At 54.4% G+C, this 16,292-nt stretch overlaps 3 protein-coding genes across 3 annotated transcripts in view; 2 read left to right on the plus strand and 1 right to left on the minus strand.

Annotated features, from left to right (window-relative positions):
• TYW1 (tRNA-yW synthesizing protein 1 homolog) overlaps positions 1–3,238 on the minus strand; it is a 54,338-nt gene extending 51,100 nt beyond the window's left edge. Inside the window, exons 1-4 of the mRNA XM_027896302.1 lie at positions 3,191–3,238; positions 2,030–2,178; positions 1,240–1,380; positions 616–717 (exon numbers count right to left, since the gene is read on the minus strand). Coding sequence (XP_027752103.1) covers positions 616–717; positions 1,240–1,380; positions 2,030–2,164 — 378 coding nt within the window. The 5' untranslated portion in view covers positions 2,165–2,178; positions 3,191–3,238. The remainder of the gene's footprint in view (positions 1–615; positions 718–1,239; positions 1,381–2,029; positions 2,179–3,190) is intronic.
• A 26-nt stretch (positions 3,239–3,264) lies between these two features.
• Positions 3,265–9,246, plus strand: SBDS (SBDS ribosome maturation factor). The gene is made up of 5 exons (XM_027896303.1): positions 3,265–3,443; positions 4,067–4,196; positions 5,376–5,576; positions 6,131–6,295; positions 6,936–9,246. Exons 1-5 carry the CDS (start codon positions 3,316–3,318, stop codon positions 7,062–7,064), a joined length of 753 nt encoding a protein of 250 aa, XP_027752104.1. The 5' UTR covers positions 3,265–3,315; the 3' UTR covers positions 7,065–9,246.
• Positions 9,247–9,685: 439 nt separating this feature from the next.
• CCDC183 (coiled-coil domain containing 183) lies at positions 9,686–14,653 on the plus strand. The gene is made up of 14 exons (XM_027896332.1): positions 9,686–9,800; positions 9,893–10,014; positions 10,150–10,221; positions 10,909–11,076; positions 11,181–11,285; positions 11,449–11,556; positions 12,178–12,306; positions 12,429–12,486; positions 12,569–12,669; positions 12,917–13,077; positions 13,500–13,659; positions 13,787–13,912; positions 14,148–14,238; positions 14,541–14,653. The coding sequence occupies exons 1-14, from the start codon at positions 9,689–9,691 to the stop codon at positions 14,651–14,653; spliced, it is 1,626 nt and encodes a 541-aa protein (XP_027752133.1). The 5' UTR covers positions 9,686–9,688.
• Positions 14,654–16,292: the final 1,639 nt, after the last annotated feature.

Below are 16,292 nucleotides of genomic sequence, written 5' to 3' on the forward strand. Positions count from 1 at the left end.
CTCCTTCACCACAAAGTCCCCCACAGATAAACACCTAAAACTTCCCAACCTCACATTTCCAGGTTTGTCAGGGGCAATAGCCAGTGCTGACAATTCACACTGAAACCCTCAGGAACTTCCAACACCCAGTTCCCAATGGAGGGGGACACAACCAAAACATTTTGTTAGGATTAATTAAAACTATCAATATTCACAGAAGAAAAAACATCAAGGGTTGCTGCAAACACCTCCCAAGGAGTTTCTAACTTGTAAGCCTGTAAAACCTGCAGAAGCATCACCAGCTGCTTGTTCTGGCTCTAAACCCTTCCCCAGGTGCACACAGAGAACAGGGGACCTGGTGCAGCCACTCTCACACCCGAGTTACAGAACTGGCTCATACAAGATCACTGTCAGCTTCCAAATGTTCTGTGTGGTGCTTTCCCAGTAATTTCCCAAATTTAGGTATTTTCTGCTGAGGGCCTGATGGGCTACACTCGCTTAGGTAGCAGGGGAACAGTTTCCAACACACAGCTTTGGGGACTTCCAGGAGAAGAAGAGAGAAACAGATAAGGAAAACAGCCTTGGCAAGCCCAGGAAAACACCTGTATTTACTATTGCTATTCATGCCATACCCACCTCCTCTGCCAAACAGTCATCTGGGTCACAGTCTCCCATGTTAACGACTTCCACAGGCAAATTAAGGGAAGTAACAGCTTCAGCCAGAGCTTTGGCAAACCTCTGGAAAAAGAAACATAGAGGAAGTTATCAGTTACTTCAACACCCGGCAGCACTGCTGTGCTCAGCCACAAAACCTCTCCCAGCACAGGAAAAACCTGAGGCCTGGACACTGGGCCTGTAACTCCTCACACGAAAAACATGAAGCAACTGGCTGAGAGTTCCATGCATTTTAATGGCTTTATACATTTACACACACAAATGGCATTTCTTTTCGAGAAAGCACCAAAGCCAGCACCTCTTTCTATGAAGACCTGCTAGCAAATTAAAATTATAGTGTAAGAGTAAAGTTGAAGTTTCATAATCAGTATCCTGCAGGCCCCACATAAAGGAGGGGGGAAAATGTTATTTTTATAGAATTTTCACTTACCTTTCGTGTTGGCCAATGACTTGTAAGGAGCTAATGAACTTCCTAATGACCTCTCAGATCTGTACCCAGTGCAGTGTTTTAAGACAAGCAACATACTTGAATCCCAACAATGTTTCAGATCTATTTCACAAATGTGGAACAAAAGTAACTGATACCTTTGCTGTGCCAGTCTGAGACCCATAGAAGATCTTCACTCCAGTAACATACACCTCCTTTGCCTGAGGGGTGGCACATCCATTTACCAGCTTGTCTTCTGTCCCTCTGGAGGAAGTGGGATTCCCACTGGATTTTTCACCCTATGAAACAGGAGCTGTGTCACCTTCAATCAATCCCCTTTGCAAGTGATGTTAAACCAAAAGCATTTAAAATTCAAATCCTGTGGCCAGACTGTCAGCACTACACAAATGCAACAGCATTTGGGTTCCTCTTACACCCAGGCAAAGCCAGCAGGAAGTGTTTCCCTGACCTAAGCCATGCTGCAACATCTGGGAGATAAAAGGATCCAACTCTCCAAAACTCTTCCAGCAGAACTTCAACCACCTGCACGAGGAGGTTTTCAGTTCCTGTATGGTCCAATCCCACTCCCAACCTAAACCAGTCCAACCTTGTCATTAACATCACTGCAAACACGAAGGTGAAAACACAGGGCACAAGCAGAGGGATTTACTTGGAGTGGCTGACACAGTGTGAAAAGTGTCCAGGTGACATCTGCTCCAAAATCAGAGCAACAGTAGCTTTTAGTGACCCTCAAACATAAAACAATCCAAACTGAGGATTATAATCACATGAACTAAGCAGCATTTGGGATTTGCAGCCCTCTAGGTGGGCCCACAGTGACACGGAACATTTCACTGCACCAGTGGGTGCCTTCACCCAGCAACTCCTCACTTCCACTCATGGGGTTTTGGGGTCTCCTCAGACAAAAGGGCTGACAGGTTCAGTTACCTTCTTTTTGGTTTTGGTGGTGGTGAACTGAATGACAATCCACAGGCTGATCCCCAAAGCAACAGCAGAGTAGATGTAAAATCTGTGCAGCCATATGGACGCCAGGCAAGTATGGAAGTAGCTCCACATATCCATTGAGACATCTAAATCTGGAATAAGCCACAGATTCCAAATGTGGAATGAGCACACAAAAAACAACCACAAAGTCCCCACAGTCTCATGGCATCAGCTGCTCCCCAGGCACTGCAGAAAACAGCTTTTGGCTTAAGGCACTAAAACTGAATCAAGAAGCCTTCACCTCCTCAGGTGTGTCAGCTGAGCTTCGAGTTAATATTTTAGATTCTGAGCCTGAACATTCTGGGGTTTTTTTCTTTATATGACACCTCTGTTATAAGGAAAAAGCAGAAAAATATTTGAGCTGTGTAAGTGCCTGAAAGCAAAAAATCCTTTTGAAACAGCCACTGGATCGTACTGGCCTTAGTTTGACACAAGTGCAGATCTACTGGAACTAGAAAACTCCGGTTCAAGGGGGAATCACCTCCACAGCCTGCTACTGAACACAGCTCTTGCTTACACACATTAGCTATTGCACTGATTACAGAGTTTCAAGGGCAGACTGAAACGTGGGTTCAGCTGGAAGCACTTTTTCAGAATTGCACGGTGCAAGTGAAGTTTGACTTGGAACAACTGAGATATTGCAAAGCCGGCGCAGCACATTCAGGGAACAGAATGCTGCAGCCAGCAATGAGCTTCTGTGGTGCCTGTGAACACCATTATTATTATTATTATTATTATTACTACTACTACCACCCTCTCCCCTCACGGTTACGACCCCCAAACCCCCCTCCACGGCTGTGATCCCACAAATCCCCCCCAGCCAGCATCACAGCTATACCCCCACGGTTCCCAGCCCGTCTGTCTCACAGTTACTCCACACACACACGTGGTTATGTGCCCGCTCCTTGTTGTTATTAGTAGTAGTAGTAGTAGCAGTACCACACACAGCCCCCTCACGCTTATCACCCCCCCCCACTGCCCACAGCCCCACCTCAGAGTCACTCCACCCGCACACACGCGGTTACCACACCCTCCCCTCACCATTACTGTGCCACCACCGGCACCACAGCCCCACAGCCCAGCCCAGCCCAGCCCCGCACCGACCCCCCGGCCCGGCCGGCGCTGCCCTCAGCCCGCCATGCGCCGCTCCCGCCCCTTCCGCCCGGCCCGCCCCGCCGCCATTCACTGCCGGGCCGGGGCGGGGCCGCTCAGCGCCCGCGGCCGCCGCCATGTCCATCTTCACCCCCACCAACCAGATCCGCCTCACCAACGTGGCCGTGGTGCGGGCCCGGCGCGCCGGGAAGCGCTTCGAGATCGCCTGCTACCGCAACAAGGTCATGGGCTGGCGCAGCGGAGCGTGAGTGCCCCGGGGAGCCGGCGGGGCGGCCCGGGAGGGGGGGGGGGAGCGGGGAAGGACCGTGTGGGGAGCCGGGAAAGGGGCCGAGGGAGCCCGTGTGCCCCCTCGGCAGTGACCCCTGAGGGGCCCGGGTGTGACCCCCGGGAGATGCTGCGGGGCCGGGAAGGGGAGTCCCTGGGCAGTGGCACCTCGGTGACGGAGGTTTTTCAGGCGCTGCTGATCCAGCCCTGGGCAGCAGGAGGTGTTCTTTAGTTAAACACTGATGTGCTCCTCGCATTGGTGGCTTTGCTGGAGGAGGACTTTGGACAAGGACCTGTAGTGGCAGGATAAGGGGGAGTGGCTTCACACTGACAGAGGACAGGGTTAAAAGGGATATTAGAGAGAAATCCTTCCCGGTGAGGCTGGCGAGGCCCTGACACAGGTTGCCCAGAGAAGCTGTGGCTGCCCCTGGATCCCTGGAAGTGTCCAAGGCCAGGCTGGACAGGATTTGAAACAACCTGGGCTGGTGGGAGGTGTCCCTGCCCACGGCAGGGGGTTGATCTGGGTGATCTTTGAGGTCCCTTCCAGCCCATCACATTCTGGGATGATTCTGTGAGGTTTTCTAACCCTGTTCTTGTCTTTAGGGAGAAAGATCTCGACGAGGTCCTGCAGACACATACAGTGTTTGTCAACGTTTCCAAAGGCCAGGTGGCGAAGAAGGAAGATCTGGTTCAGGCATTTGGGACGGATGACCAAACAGAAATCTGTAAGATGGTAGGTTTTGCTTTACAAAAGCTTATAGAAGACCTACAGTAACACAGTAGGTTGGTCTGTACTGTTTGCAGAATGCTGCTGTAGTTGTTTGTTATGAAATGAGTAAAAAGCAGGGGAGAAACTCTGTTTTATAGTCTTAAGTTTTACATATGCATCTGGCTGAAAAGAGTTCTGAATGTTCTAACACACAGCTTCTCTGCACTGATGTCAAGCATTGAAGAGTTCCTCGCGTAAGATAAGTGGATAGTTGCTTACTTTGGACAATTCACATAAGTGTAAATAACAGATCCAATCTCTTGATCCTTCTGTGTAGGATAGGAACTATGGGCTTGTTGTGGGTGATAAAAATTCAAGTAAATCTCTTGAGTCAGCAGTGCCCTGGCAGCCAGGAGGGCCAACCTTGTCCTGGGGGCATCAGGGAGGGGATTGTCCCGCTCTGCTCTGCCCTGGGGTGGCCTCACCTCAACACTGGGGCAGTTTGGGCACTGCAATATAAGAAAGATATGAAATTGTTAGAGAGCATTCAAAGGAGGCCACGAGGATGGAGAATGGTTTGGAGGGGAAGCCGTGTGAGGACACTGACGGCACTCGGCCTGTTCAACTGGAGAAGAGAAGACTGAGGGGAAACCTCATCACAGGCTGTAGCTTTTCCTGAGGGGCAGCTCCAATCTCTGCTCTCTGTGAGCAGGGACAGCCCCCAGGGAATGGCTGGAGCTGTGTCAGGGCAGGCTCAGGGTGGATCTCAGCCAAAGGTTCTTCCCCCAGAGGGTGGTTGGCACTGAACAGGCTCCCCAGGGCAGTGGGCACAGCCCCAAGGCTGCCAGAGCTGCAGGAGGGTTTGGATGATCCTCTGGGGCACAGGGGGGGATTGCTGGGTTGTCTGTGCAGGGTCAGGAGATGGACTTCATGATCCTTGTGGGTCCCTTCCAGCTCAGGATACTCCATGATGCTGTGAGATCTGTGCCTCCCTCACTGTAGTTCAGTGTTTCCATGGTGAGTTTTTTGTCTGAAGTCTTTCCAGAGCTGTCATAACAATTTACTTTATTAACGTTGTTGTTTTCTGCACTTCACATCTACTCAGGCCATTCAAACAATGATTAAATTTAACAGAGTTACTGGAATTTTCACTCTTCACATCCATGATGTTGATTAACTGATTTCTTTGTTGTTCCAATGCAGATTTTATCCAAAGGGGAGCTGCAGGTGTCAGACAAGGAGCGCCACACTCAGCTGGAGCAGATGTTCCGAGACATCGCCACCATCGTGGCTGACAAATGTGTGAACCCTGAAACAAAGAGGCCCTACACAGTGATCCTCATCGAGAGAGCCATGAAGGACATCCACTACTCTGTCAAACCCAACAAGAGCACCAAGCAGCAGGTGAGTCTTCCTGCAACACCAGCTCCTGCTCTGAGGTGCCGTGCTCTGGTGTAATTCCTCAGCTCCCTGTCACACAGGGATCAGCACCTGAGCCCTCACAGGGATTACTCAGACATCTGGCAGCTGAATACAAGCAGCTCCTGAAACTCAGGCACTTTGTTTTCTAAAAAATTCGGGGAAGGGGGAAAGAAAGAAACTGAAATAAAACAGCAACAGTGGTACACCTGAAACAAAAAATCAAAGGTTTGTGATTTATTCTAACTGAGGTGTTATATCAGGCTTTGCATCTGAACCACATTGGTTTGTGGTGTTTTGCAGTGTAACTGCTATTTAATTTTATTTCAGGTTTTTAAGTGTTTGAAGTGATCACAAACAGCAAGAACTCTGCTTTTTCTTGTTAATCTGTCAAAAAGGGTGTGACAACAACCTCCCTGCAGCAGAGTGCCAGTGACCAGCACTGAGAGATGGGTCTGAAGCTGATGCAAAGGGTTGGGGATTTTGATGTGTGGAGTGGTTCTGAAGCAGGTGTGTAAATGCTCTTCATGTCCTCACAGGCCCTGGAAGTGATCAGGCAGCTGAAGGAGACCATGCAAATTGAACGTGCTCACATGAGGCTGAGGTTTCTCCTCCCACCAAAGGAGGGCAAGAAACTGAAAGAGAAGCTCAAGCCCCTGATTAAAGTTATAGAAAGCGAGGACTTCCAGGAGCAGCTGGAAATTGTAAGTAAAAAGCAGCCCCTGGGCTTCGTACTTGACTTGACTACATATTTTAATAGAAGGTGAACTCAGAGGTGGGAGGTGGAACTGCAGGTTTACTCGAGATCCTGAATCAGAGCTGCTGTTTGGGGTTTTTAATTTCACACAATCCTAGGGATTGTGAGCCTTTATTACCCACAGATTGCTGCTCCAAGCTGAGCAGAAGCACAGTGCAATTTCTCTTAGTATTGATTATCCTGCCACACTGGTAAGTTTATCTGCATATGTGGAATGTTACTGTTATTTATGTGGTGGCTCAGGCCTCTATTTTATTATTTTATTATATTTTAATATTTATTTGTGATTACTTATTACTTTTTTAAGTCTATGCTAAAGCAAAATTTGGTATTAGTAAGAATCTTCTTTGGGAACAGATTAGAATCCAGCAATCCCACCTGGAAAAAGCCATGTCCAGCATGGGGAACTGGAGCTGCAGAAATTCAGTGGAAAGATTAGACTACCTGATAGATGCTGTTTATCAACTCTGCAAAGGCCTTCTTAGTATCTAAATGGTTTTTTTTAACGAGAATTAATGTTAGGCCTTGATTAGGGGCTGATGACATTCCAATATTCCTGCTTGACTGTGACATGTGGAACATTCCAGGTGTGCCTTGTTGACCCCGGCTGCTTCCGAGAGATCGACGAGCTGATCCGCAGTGAGACCAAAGGGAGGGGATCCCTGGAAGTGCTCAGTCTGAAGGATGTGGAGGAAGGGGATGAAAAGCTGGAATAACAAAACCACCCTGCAGCAGTTCTGCTTCGACAGCCTGCCCTGAAATGACTGGTGTTGCCACACTCTCTTCTGTTTGGCCTTCATGGGTTTTTTCCAATCTCTTGCTGCCAAACATTTTCTGACACTGATCCTTTGGGATTTTTCCGTGCAGCGTAGGGGTGTTTTTTTTATCATTCTACACTTGTTTGGGTTACAGATGTCTTTGCCTGTAGGAAGGTCCTGTGTCAGGGTTGCACTAATAAGGACTGAGTTAGGATGTGGCAGGAGGTCGCTCTGGCTTTGCTTTCGTTTCAGGGTTGCTGTTGAAGTTGTTTAAATGATATTTTTGAGGTTGTCAGTGTTGAGTGGAAGATTGCACTGGCCACTGAGGAGGGGGCTTGTGTGTGAGGAGAGGAACCTTTAAAAAAACCTGCATTTTCACTTCTGACAGGTGCAAAGTGTGAATCATGTCCAAAAATCAGTCTCTTGGCAGCGTGAAAACTGACTTAGACTTCCATAATTGGCTGTTTGGCAATTAAAGTACTTCAAAGGACCGTTAGTAAAGATTTCCTTCACTGGATATAACAGCATTTGCTGACTTAGAAATTATGTTCTCCAAATAACTTATGAATAAGATATATTTAGCTATATTAATAAAAGCAAATGATCATCTATTTATATATTATAGATAAAGAAAATACTTATTTTTGTTAATAGTATAGGAGATATCCCTGGCTGTGGTAAGGCTTTTTGTGGGCTGAGCCTGTGCTTGGGAGCTGCTCTCTCTGTTCACATTATAAAATCAATCTCAAACAGGCAGTGGTGGCCTCTGGCCATGGAGCCAGACGGGCTTTTGTTGGGCTGTAATTCCCAGCAGGAATTGTTTGTGTGTGCCCCTCTACTTTTTAGCGCAGCACAGACCAATTCTGGCAGCTGGCCTTTATCCTCTGTCTCTTTGTGCTGCTCTCTCTAATCCAGGCACGGAATTTCCAGCCAGCTCCTAGGGCACGGGATGGAGTTCCTGCTAATTGTGTTCAATCTTCTTGCAGCTGTGGTAAACAAATGATTGGGAGGGGTTTCAGAGGGGAGGGGAAGGGAGGACAGTGATGGGGGAAGGAGATACTAAAAATAAGAAGCACCGGGCAAAGCAGAGCTGGTTCAGTGACTAAAAGCTAATGGGAGCCTTTAACGTTACATTCCCGTTTCCGTGCTGACAGTAGGCAGCAGGTGAGGAGCTGGGGATAAATCCAGCCAAGGATTAGATCTCTCCCAGGTGAGTGTGTGGTGGTCCCTGGTTCCTGCTGCCTTCCAGAGCTCACCCTCTGACAGTTAAACTGAGCTCAAGTTTGGACTCCTGACCTTTTCCTCTGGGCCTTGGCCTCATCGTGAATTTCCCAGGATTTCAGCAGGGTGGAAATCGGCTGGAGGGAGGGGAGGTCTGGCATGTCAGGTGGATCCCCAGTCCAAGGCTTCACCTGGGAAGCTGATTTGTGCTCGTGCAAGGCCAGCATCAACTCCTTCAGCGGGATTTGGGGAGGACTTGCCACTCCAGAGCCTGAGCTTTGCTGAGGGCAGGTGCAACAGCGATTCTTGAACCACTTGATCCGTTTTAAAACGCTCTCTTGCCCCCAGGGGGTTTAAATGCTGCCCAGGAAATTCAGTGGTGTAATTACTGGATTGGCCACGTGAACACAGGCTCAGTGCGGAGATCTCTGTGGGTACAGCCCTGAACTGCTGCTTTCCCGGCGCCATCTCCCCGTGCACGCTTCAGGAAGCACTGAGGATGATCATGTGGATACTTAGCTTGTCACTGGCAATTAGCACTAACCTGCAGTTCATAAATACACAAATGAGATGCTGAGCAAGAGCCTCAGAGGATCTTGTGTGGGTAACACTTGATTTCACAAGCCTTTAATTTCTATGTTTTCCATGTTCAACACCTTGAGCACAACAGGGTGGCTGCAGGACGAAGATCTGGAGTTACAGAACCTTCATCTGAGCTGATTTAGGAGCTTGGTGCAAGGAAGGCAATTTCCTTATGAAACCCTTTTTTTCTGCAAATCCAAACATTAAGGATTTTCTCTGCTGGAGGGAGCTTGGGTTTATTTATCAACAAATAAATGGACACGCTGGCATTTCCTGTCATATTTGTAGTTCAGCGAGAATGTCTGGTGAGCATCAAAATAAAGCTCAGTATTGGTAATGCCTTGGCTTTGCCTGTTCTGCAGGAGTAGAATTCCTTGCACAACGATTTCCTGGCTAATTAAGTAGAATTTCCAGAGGTGGGCATGTAAATGAGCTGGCAGCTTCCTGGAGAGCACTGCTGGTGTGTTGGGTGTACACGTGTTTTCCCTGGAATTGCCCCTCTGTTCCTGGTGGGGGTCAGAATGGCCCGTGACTGGCCAGGTGACAACTGCTGTTGCCACAGCAATAGGAAATAAGACTGGAATCCTTCTCCCTCTCATTAATCAGTTGCTAATTAATGTGTGGCCTGTAGGGCCCGTGGCAGAGCAGGAGTCCCGTGTGGGGTGGCAGTTGGAGGTGCCCCGGGGCCGGTTCCGGGGGGCGGCCGTTGGAGGGGTGCCAGCGCTGTGACTCCCTCCCCGGGCTGTGAGGCCACCGTGGCTGCTCCTCCTGGCTCCAGGATGGCAGATGCAGGGCTGAGGGCCCAGGGCGGCGGTGCTGGCGGCACACAGGGCAAGAAGGCCGGGCTGGAGCAGCGCTGCCGGGAGCTGCGCGACCTCGTCGCCCTGCAAGGTGCTGCCCCTCGGCCTGGCGAGGACGGGGACGGGCTCGGGGCCCTTCACCGTCGTCCTGCACGTTACCAATGAGCCCTTGATGTCCTGCAGCCAAAGGCTTGCAGATTTTCTCGCAGTCGTGTGAGGAGAAGCTCCGGCAGAACAGACAGCTGCTGCCCAGCCTGCAGCAGGCGCTGCAGGAGGATGCCCGTGTCCTGGATTTTGTGCTGAAGGTACCAAAAGGCTCCCCCCGCCTGCTGCAGCCCTGCTCCAGCAGCTCCTGCAGCACTCCCTTGCAGGAGCCAGCAGCAGGATGTGGCTGTTGCCAGGCTGGCAGTGACAGTCCTTTGTCCCTCTCCTGCCCGCAGTACAACAGGCTCCCTGCGAACGATGCCTTCGAAGCGGGGAAAACAGCTGCTGCGGCCACTGAGAGCCTGGAGGTACCAGCAGGGTCTGGTGGGACGGGCTGCTCAGCCCCTGGGGAGCTGGGGCTCTGGGAACACTGCCAAGAGCAGTGCATGGCAGAGGGATGTGGTGCCAGCACAAGGACAGCCCCCCAGGGCCGCTGTGGTGATTCCCAGGGTGTTGGCGGGAGTGCTGAGGGTCCCTTTCCACCACAGGACCCATCCATACAGGTCCTCCTTCAGCTCCCTGAGCAGACCCCCGGCCCCAGTGACCTCCTGGCTGTCCCAGCCTGGCACTGCCTGGGTTCCTGGGGTCCTAGGATGCATCCCTGGGAGAGAGATACCATCGCTGTCCTTCACTGCCTGTCCCAAGGTTGTGGCCTGGTTCTGAGCCCATGGAGATGGAGGAACTGCCTTTGCCTGGGGGCCTCTCACAGGGCCAGAGCGGTGCTGCCGCTCTGACAACACCCACAGCTGGGGCACTGGTCGATTTGATTGACCCCAGCCCTGGATCTGTGTTCTGCAGAGTCCCTAAGGCCAGCCTAGCCCTTCCCACTTCTGCCTCACCCCAGCAAAGCTCTCCCACATGCCAGCCTGTCAAAGGCGTGACAATGTCCCGCAGCAACGTCCCGGTGTCCCCAGCTCTACTTTGGGGGAGTTTCCCAGGTAGGACCCCCTTTTCCTGCAGCATCCAGCTTGCTAAATATTCCCATGCCCATCCAGGCAGCCCAGAAGAGGCTGGAGGCAGAGGTCCATGACCAGGTGAAGGTATTAGACATGCTGGACCACCAGGTGAAGCTGTGGACCAAGGCCCGGGACGATCGCCAGAGGTACCTGCAGCAGCTCAAGGATGCTGAGGTGGATGATAAGCTGCAGCAGCCACAGTTTCAGGTACCCCGGAGCTCTTGGTGTGGGGTTCAATCCTGCAGCCCCCAGCTGGGCACTGGGTATGGCCCAGAGAGTCACTTCATGTCCTCCCCCGGTGTCTGCCCCAGGCCATTCGCCAGCTGGGCAACGAACTGGAGAAGATGAACATGAAAATTCAGGCTGGCGAGAGGGTGACCAACATGTACCTGCAGGTGCAGGACATCCTGAAGAAGGTGAGCTCCTGCTCACTGTGCCATCATCCCACCTGCTCCCCCTGCAGAGGCACCAAGTGCCCAAGGGGCTGTGTCTGTGTCCTCCTGCTCCCCCCATCCCCTGTCACAGCCTGGGGGACCCCCAGGGCGCGAGGCGTGACCTGCTGTGTTCCCTGTGTCCCAGGAGCTGTTCTACCTGCCTCGACACCTGGACCTCATGAGTGGCACAAGTGCCATGTTCCATGAGGAGCTCACAGCCCAGCAAAACCTGAAAGCTGGTGATGTCATCAAGGTGAGACTTGGGACAAGGACCTTGGGACCCCTTGGCACCTTCCAGCGCCCCCAGACAGCACTTCATCCCTTCAGTCAAGAGCACAAGAGACGGAGCTGGAGTTGCCCACAGCACCCAGATGCCTGCACAGCTCCTGCTGGGCCAGGCTGCCCTGGGGCTGGGGACAGCCTGAGTGAAGCACCAGGCATGGGGAAGGCAGCTTGCTCCATGGCCCAGTCTGCCTTTCCCACCTTCCTTCCCAGCCTGTTTGTGTGCAATGAGGTTATTTTGGATATTTTGGCCATCCCAAAAGCTCAGCTGGCTCCCAAATCCTCGATTGATGGAATGGGTTGGGTTGGAAGGGACCTTCAAGATCATCTCATTTCACCCCCTGCCGTGGGCAGGGACACCTTCCACTGTCCCAGGTTGCTCCAAGGCGCATCCAACCTGGCCTTGGACACTTGCAGGGCTTGGGCAGCCACGGCTTCCCTGGGCAACCTGTGCCAGGGCCTGCCCACCCTCCCAGGGAACACTTGCTTCCCAATAGCCCATCTTAAACCAATCCTCTAAACCTAGCAAGCAATCTGAAGAAAGCTCCAGCTGACTTTGGCAGCAACTTGTCCCTCCTCTGCTGTGCTCCAGAAACTCACGGCTGAGACAGGACGCCAGGTCCCCCTGGAGAGGTCCCTGAGGGAGCAGACCCTGCTGGAGCAGAGGGAGAAGATCGAGAAGCTCGAGCAAGAGGTAGAGACGGAAAGGCAGCTGAGAGAGGTGAGCTGGGGGTGCAGGGCTGTGGGTGGGTGCAAGCCAGCGGTGCTGAGCCCCCCGGGGTGGGGGCTGCAGGGGCAGCTGCCCCGGTGGCAGCAGGGGGGTGACAGTGACTGTCCTTGCAGCAAGCAGCGTCCATGCTGTCCGCAGAGCAAGCCCAGAGCTCCTCGGATGCCACGGGGGGTGAGTGCCTGGCAGGGGGCAGGGCCGGGCTGTGGGCACTGCCACCGGCACATCCTCCCCTCCCCTTCCCCTCCCACCCCAGGGGCCGACACGGAGGCTGCCCGGACTGAGATGGAGCGCGAGGCCTTTCTCAACAACGTGCTGGAGAAGGCCAGGGCTGCCCTGCAGTGCTGCAGCATCTGGGTAATGAAAACCCCTCCCTGCTCAAGCCTGGGGCTGCCCCACGCTGGGGAGCTGAGACCTCTCTGCTGCCCTTGTTTCACTGGGGGGTTTGTCCGCTCTGCTCTCCCTGGAGCCCCCCTAAAGTGTCTCCTGTGTGGGCAGACACGGAGCTGCCCTCGTCCATGGCACGGGATTGCAGCTGTGACCTCCCCGAGGTGCCCCCAGCAGGAGCACCGTGGGCAGAGCCCTCCTGCTCTCCCCTGGCCAGGACATCCCGGGCAGCCTCGTGGCACAGTCCAAGTCCCTGGAGGAGCTGGAGCAGTATGTGCAGAAGTGCGAGGAGGAGGGGAAGGTGCTGAGTCAGACCCTGAAGGAGCTGGAGATGAAGCGGGCGGAGCTGAAGGCTCAGGATCCTCTCAGCACAGCCAGGTGCTGCTGGTCTTGGGGCAGCCCTGCCAACCAGGCCACCATCTGGGGGGGATACGTCCCAACAGGCACCCCAAGCTCCATCCCGCTGCAGCCACCCACCCCTCCTGCATTGGGGGGATTCCTGAGCAGGGTGATCCCACCACCCTGTTCCTGGCACAGCACCCAAAGCTCCCAGTGTGGCCCTGGGGGCACCCTTGCTCTTTGCCTGGCACGGGGAGTGGTGGCAGCAGCACGGAGTTGGGTTGCAAGCAGCATTGGCAAGAGATTTGGGGGGTCTGCAGCAGATGTAGGGTGCTTGCAGCAGGTGTGGGGTGTCTGCAGAAGATTTGGGGGGTACCTGCAGTAGATTTGGGGTGCCTGCAGCGGATCTGTGGGGTGTCCCTGCCCCCTGGGCAGTTGTGTGACGGGTGTGTTGGCCCCAGGCTGCGGGTGGAGGAGCTGAGGGCGAAGCTGCAGGAGGTGGAGGCCCGGCGGGACCAGCGGCGGGCAGAGATGATGAGGAACCAGGAGCAGCTGATCGAGTTTGAGAACGCCATCGACAACCTGGTCGTCCGCCTGCGCGGCATCACCATCCCCGGCCAGGTGCCCACATGGCCCCCGCGGGGTGGGACAGCGCAGTGACCCCTGGTGCAGCCACCACCACCTCGGGGGGGGCTTGCTCTGCTGTTCTCCCCATCGAGGTGGTTGTTCTCCCTCTCCCTCCCTGCAGGAAGAGTCTGCCCGGCCCGTGGGGGTGGAGGAGAAGCTCCGGGTGGTTGAGGAGAAGATGCGGTACCTGAAGCAGAGGGTGTCTGAGCGCCCCCCCAGCGCCAGGACCTACGACAAGGACAGTGAGGTCCGTCCCTCCGTCCCTGCTGTACCTTCGGGGACCCCCCCAGGGCTCTCCCAGCCCATCCCAGTCATCCTCCCTCAGCCAGAGCAGGGAGGTGGCCCCAGGGAAGAGCCCTGGAGCAGCTGAGCCCCAGATGGCCCTGGGAGCTGGGGGGTGTCCCCACACTATCGAGGTGGGGCACCCCCTGGGCTGGAACACCTGCCCTGCCTTCAGCACTTACCCAGGGTGTCTCTCCCAGACTTTTGCCAAGGTCCGAGACCTCCTGGAGAAATCAGTTGCGGCTGAGACACGGAACCTGAAGATCTCCTTTGAGGACACTGCACCCCCCAGTAGGAGAGCGCAGCGGGGACACAGAGACTGTCCCAGCCCTTGGCTGTCCCCAGGGCTTTGAGCACGGGGAGGGTGGTTTGAGGTGGGACTGTGGGAGAAGGAAGGCAGGTGTGGGGGGTGATGAGCATCAGGCCACAGCAGGAACAAGGAGAGATGCCATGGGGCAGGTAGGGAGTCGCTTGTCTTCCAAATCTCTGGGATCCCCCCAGATCCAAACCCTGCTGGCTCTGCTGGGGACTTGGGCACAGCAGGGATGGACCCCAGAGCCTCCCACCCACCTCTACTCCGCTCTTCCCTCCAGTCTCCTTGGATTTGGAGGAGGAAGAGCACGACTACGTCCCGAGCCGTGAGGACATCAAGAAGGAGGGGCTGCAGCTGATCCGAATGAACACCAAAGGCCGCAAAAAGAAGTAGTGACATCTCCGTGGCAGCTCTGGGAGCCCCAGGACAGCCCCAGTTCCCCTTCCCCGACAGGTTTAGTTTATTAAAGCAGAGCTTCTTCATTCCTGCCAGTGCTGTGGTGAAGCTGGAATGGGTACTCTTTTTGTCCCTTCTGTCCCCAGAGCACTGGGGGTCTCGCACTGGGGGGCTGGGCTGGGTTTGGGGGCAGCCCCTGCCCCTCACCCAGCTGCTCTCCCTGCAGAGGTGGGGATGGGCTGGCTGGGCACAGCTTCCCCAAGCTGGGGTCAGGCTGGCCTTCTCCCCCGTGCTCTTCTGAGGCCAACTCCTGCTGCCCCAGACAGTTCTGGGACCTCTGCCCCTCCAGCCAGCTCGGGGACCCCAACAGGCTGGTGTCTGTCTGAGGCAGCGATGGGGAAACCTGGGGAAGAGGCTGAGACCCGTGTGGCCCTCGGGGTGAATGTTTTTGGGAGCAGAAGGGCAGGCCCTGCCTTGGAAAGAGCCAAAGCTGAGCTGAAGCCCCTAGCCTGGGGCTGCCTGACCTGCCTGCAGACCCTTGGTGCCCCTCCCCTCCCTGGTCCCTCGTGTGACTCCCACTCACAAGCCTGAGCTGCAGCAAGCCCCAGGTGTCACTTGAGGGCTACAGGAGGGGCTGGAGCTCAGGGGTCCCCAGCCTGGCCCAGGACAGCAGAGGGTGCTGCAGCAAGCCCTGGGCTCCAGGGTGGGACCCTCAGCCTTGCCCACGGGCCATGGACACCCACCCATGGAGGCCACCTTGTCACCTCTGCTCTGGTCCAGCAGAGTGGTGCTGTTTGTCCAAGGTTCTGCCTCTGGCCCTGGATAGAGATCCAGGACAGTGGCACCTGGGCCACTTCCAGGGGAATATCAGCAGCAGAGCAGCCTTTCACTGCCATTTCTGCCCGTGCTTTGTGCTGACATCACTGGTGGCATCATCACTGAGGGGGGGATGGCTGGCTCTGCCAACCCTCTGAGCCCACTGGCAGGTCACCCGGAATGTTCTTGGTGGGTCTCACGTGCCATGAAAATTGTACTGTCAGAACACAGCACAACCTGAGTGTTTTCAAGGAAGCTCCAGGAACCTCCTCACACAGCCAGGAATCCTTTCCCCATATCCCATCTATCCCTGCCCTCTGACACTTTGAAGCCATTCCTCCTTGTCCTGTCCCTCCATACCTTGTCCCCAGTCCCTCTCCAGCTCTCCTGGAGCCCCTTTAGTCCCTGCCAGGGACTCTCAGGTCTCCCTGGAGCCTTCTCTTGCCCAGGTGAACCCCCCAGCTCTCCCAGCCTGAGAAGTGGCTCTTGGTCTGGTTTTCCCACTCGGGGTGTGGGGAACGGAGAAGCCACAGAGGGCTTGAAGACTTTTCTGTGCCAGAGCTGGATGGAGGATCTGCTCTGAGGCCCATTTTCCAGCTGCCAGGTAATTCTGGGATGTTTCAGCTGCCCTTGCAGGAGGGGAAGAGCAGCAGCACAACCACAGCTCTGGGGTTTTGGCTTCCCTGAACTCCCCCAGCTGCGAGCGGAGTCACCTGGGCTGGCCCTGCTCCATCAGGATCATTCCCTGGGTGCGTTCAGACACTGCATCCCAAACCCTCCTGACGTTTCCAAGGCCAGTGGAAGGGCTGTCACCCCCCAG

Source organism: Empidonax traillii, unplaced genomic scaffold, assembly GCF_003031625.1.
Source record: "Empidonax traillii isolate 1590-97213 ecotype Southwest subspecies unplaced genomic scaffold, ASM303162v1 scaffold492:size733235, whole genome shotgun sequence".
Classification (NCBI taxonomy): domain Eukaryota; kingdom Metazoa; phylum Chordata; class Aves; order Passeriformes; family Tyrannidae; genus Empidonax; species Empidonax traillii.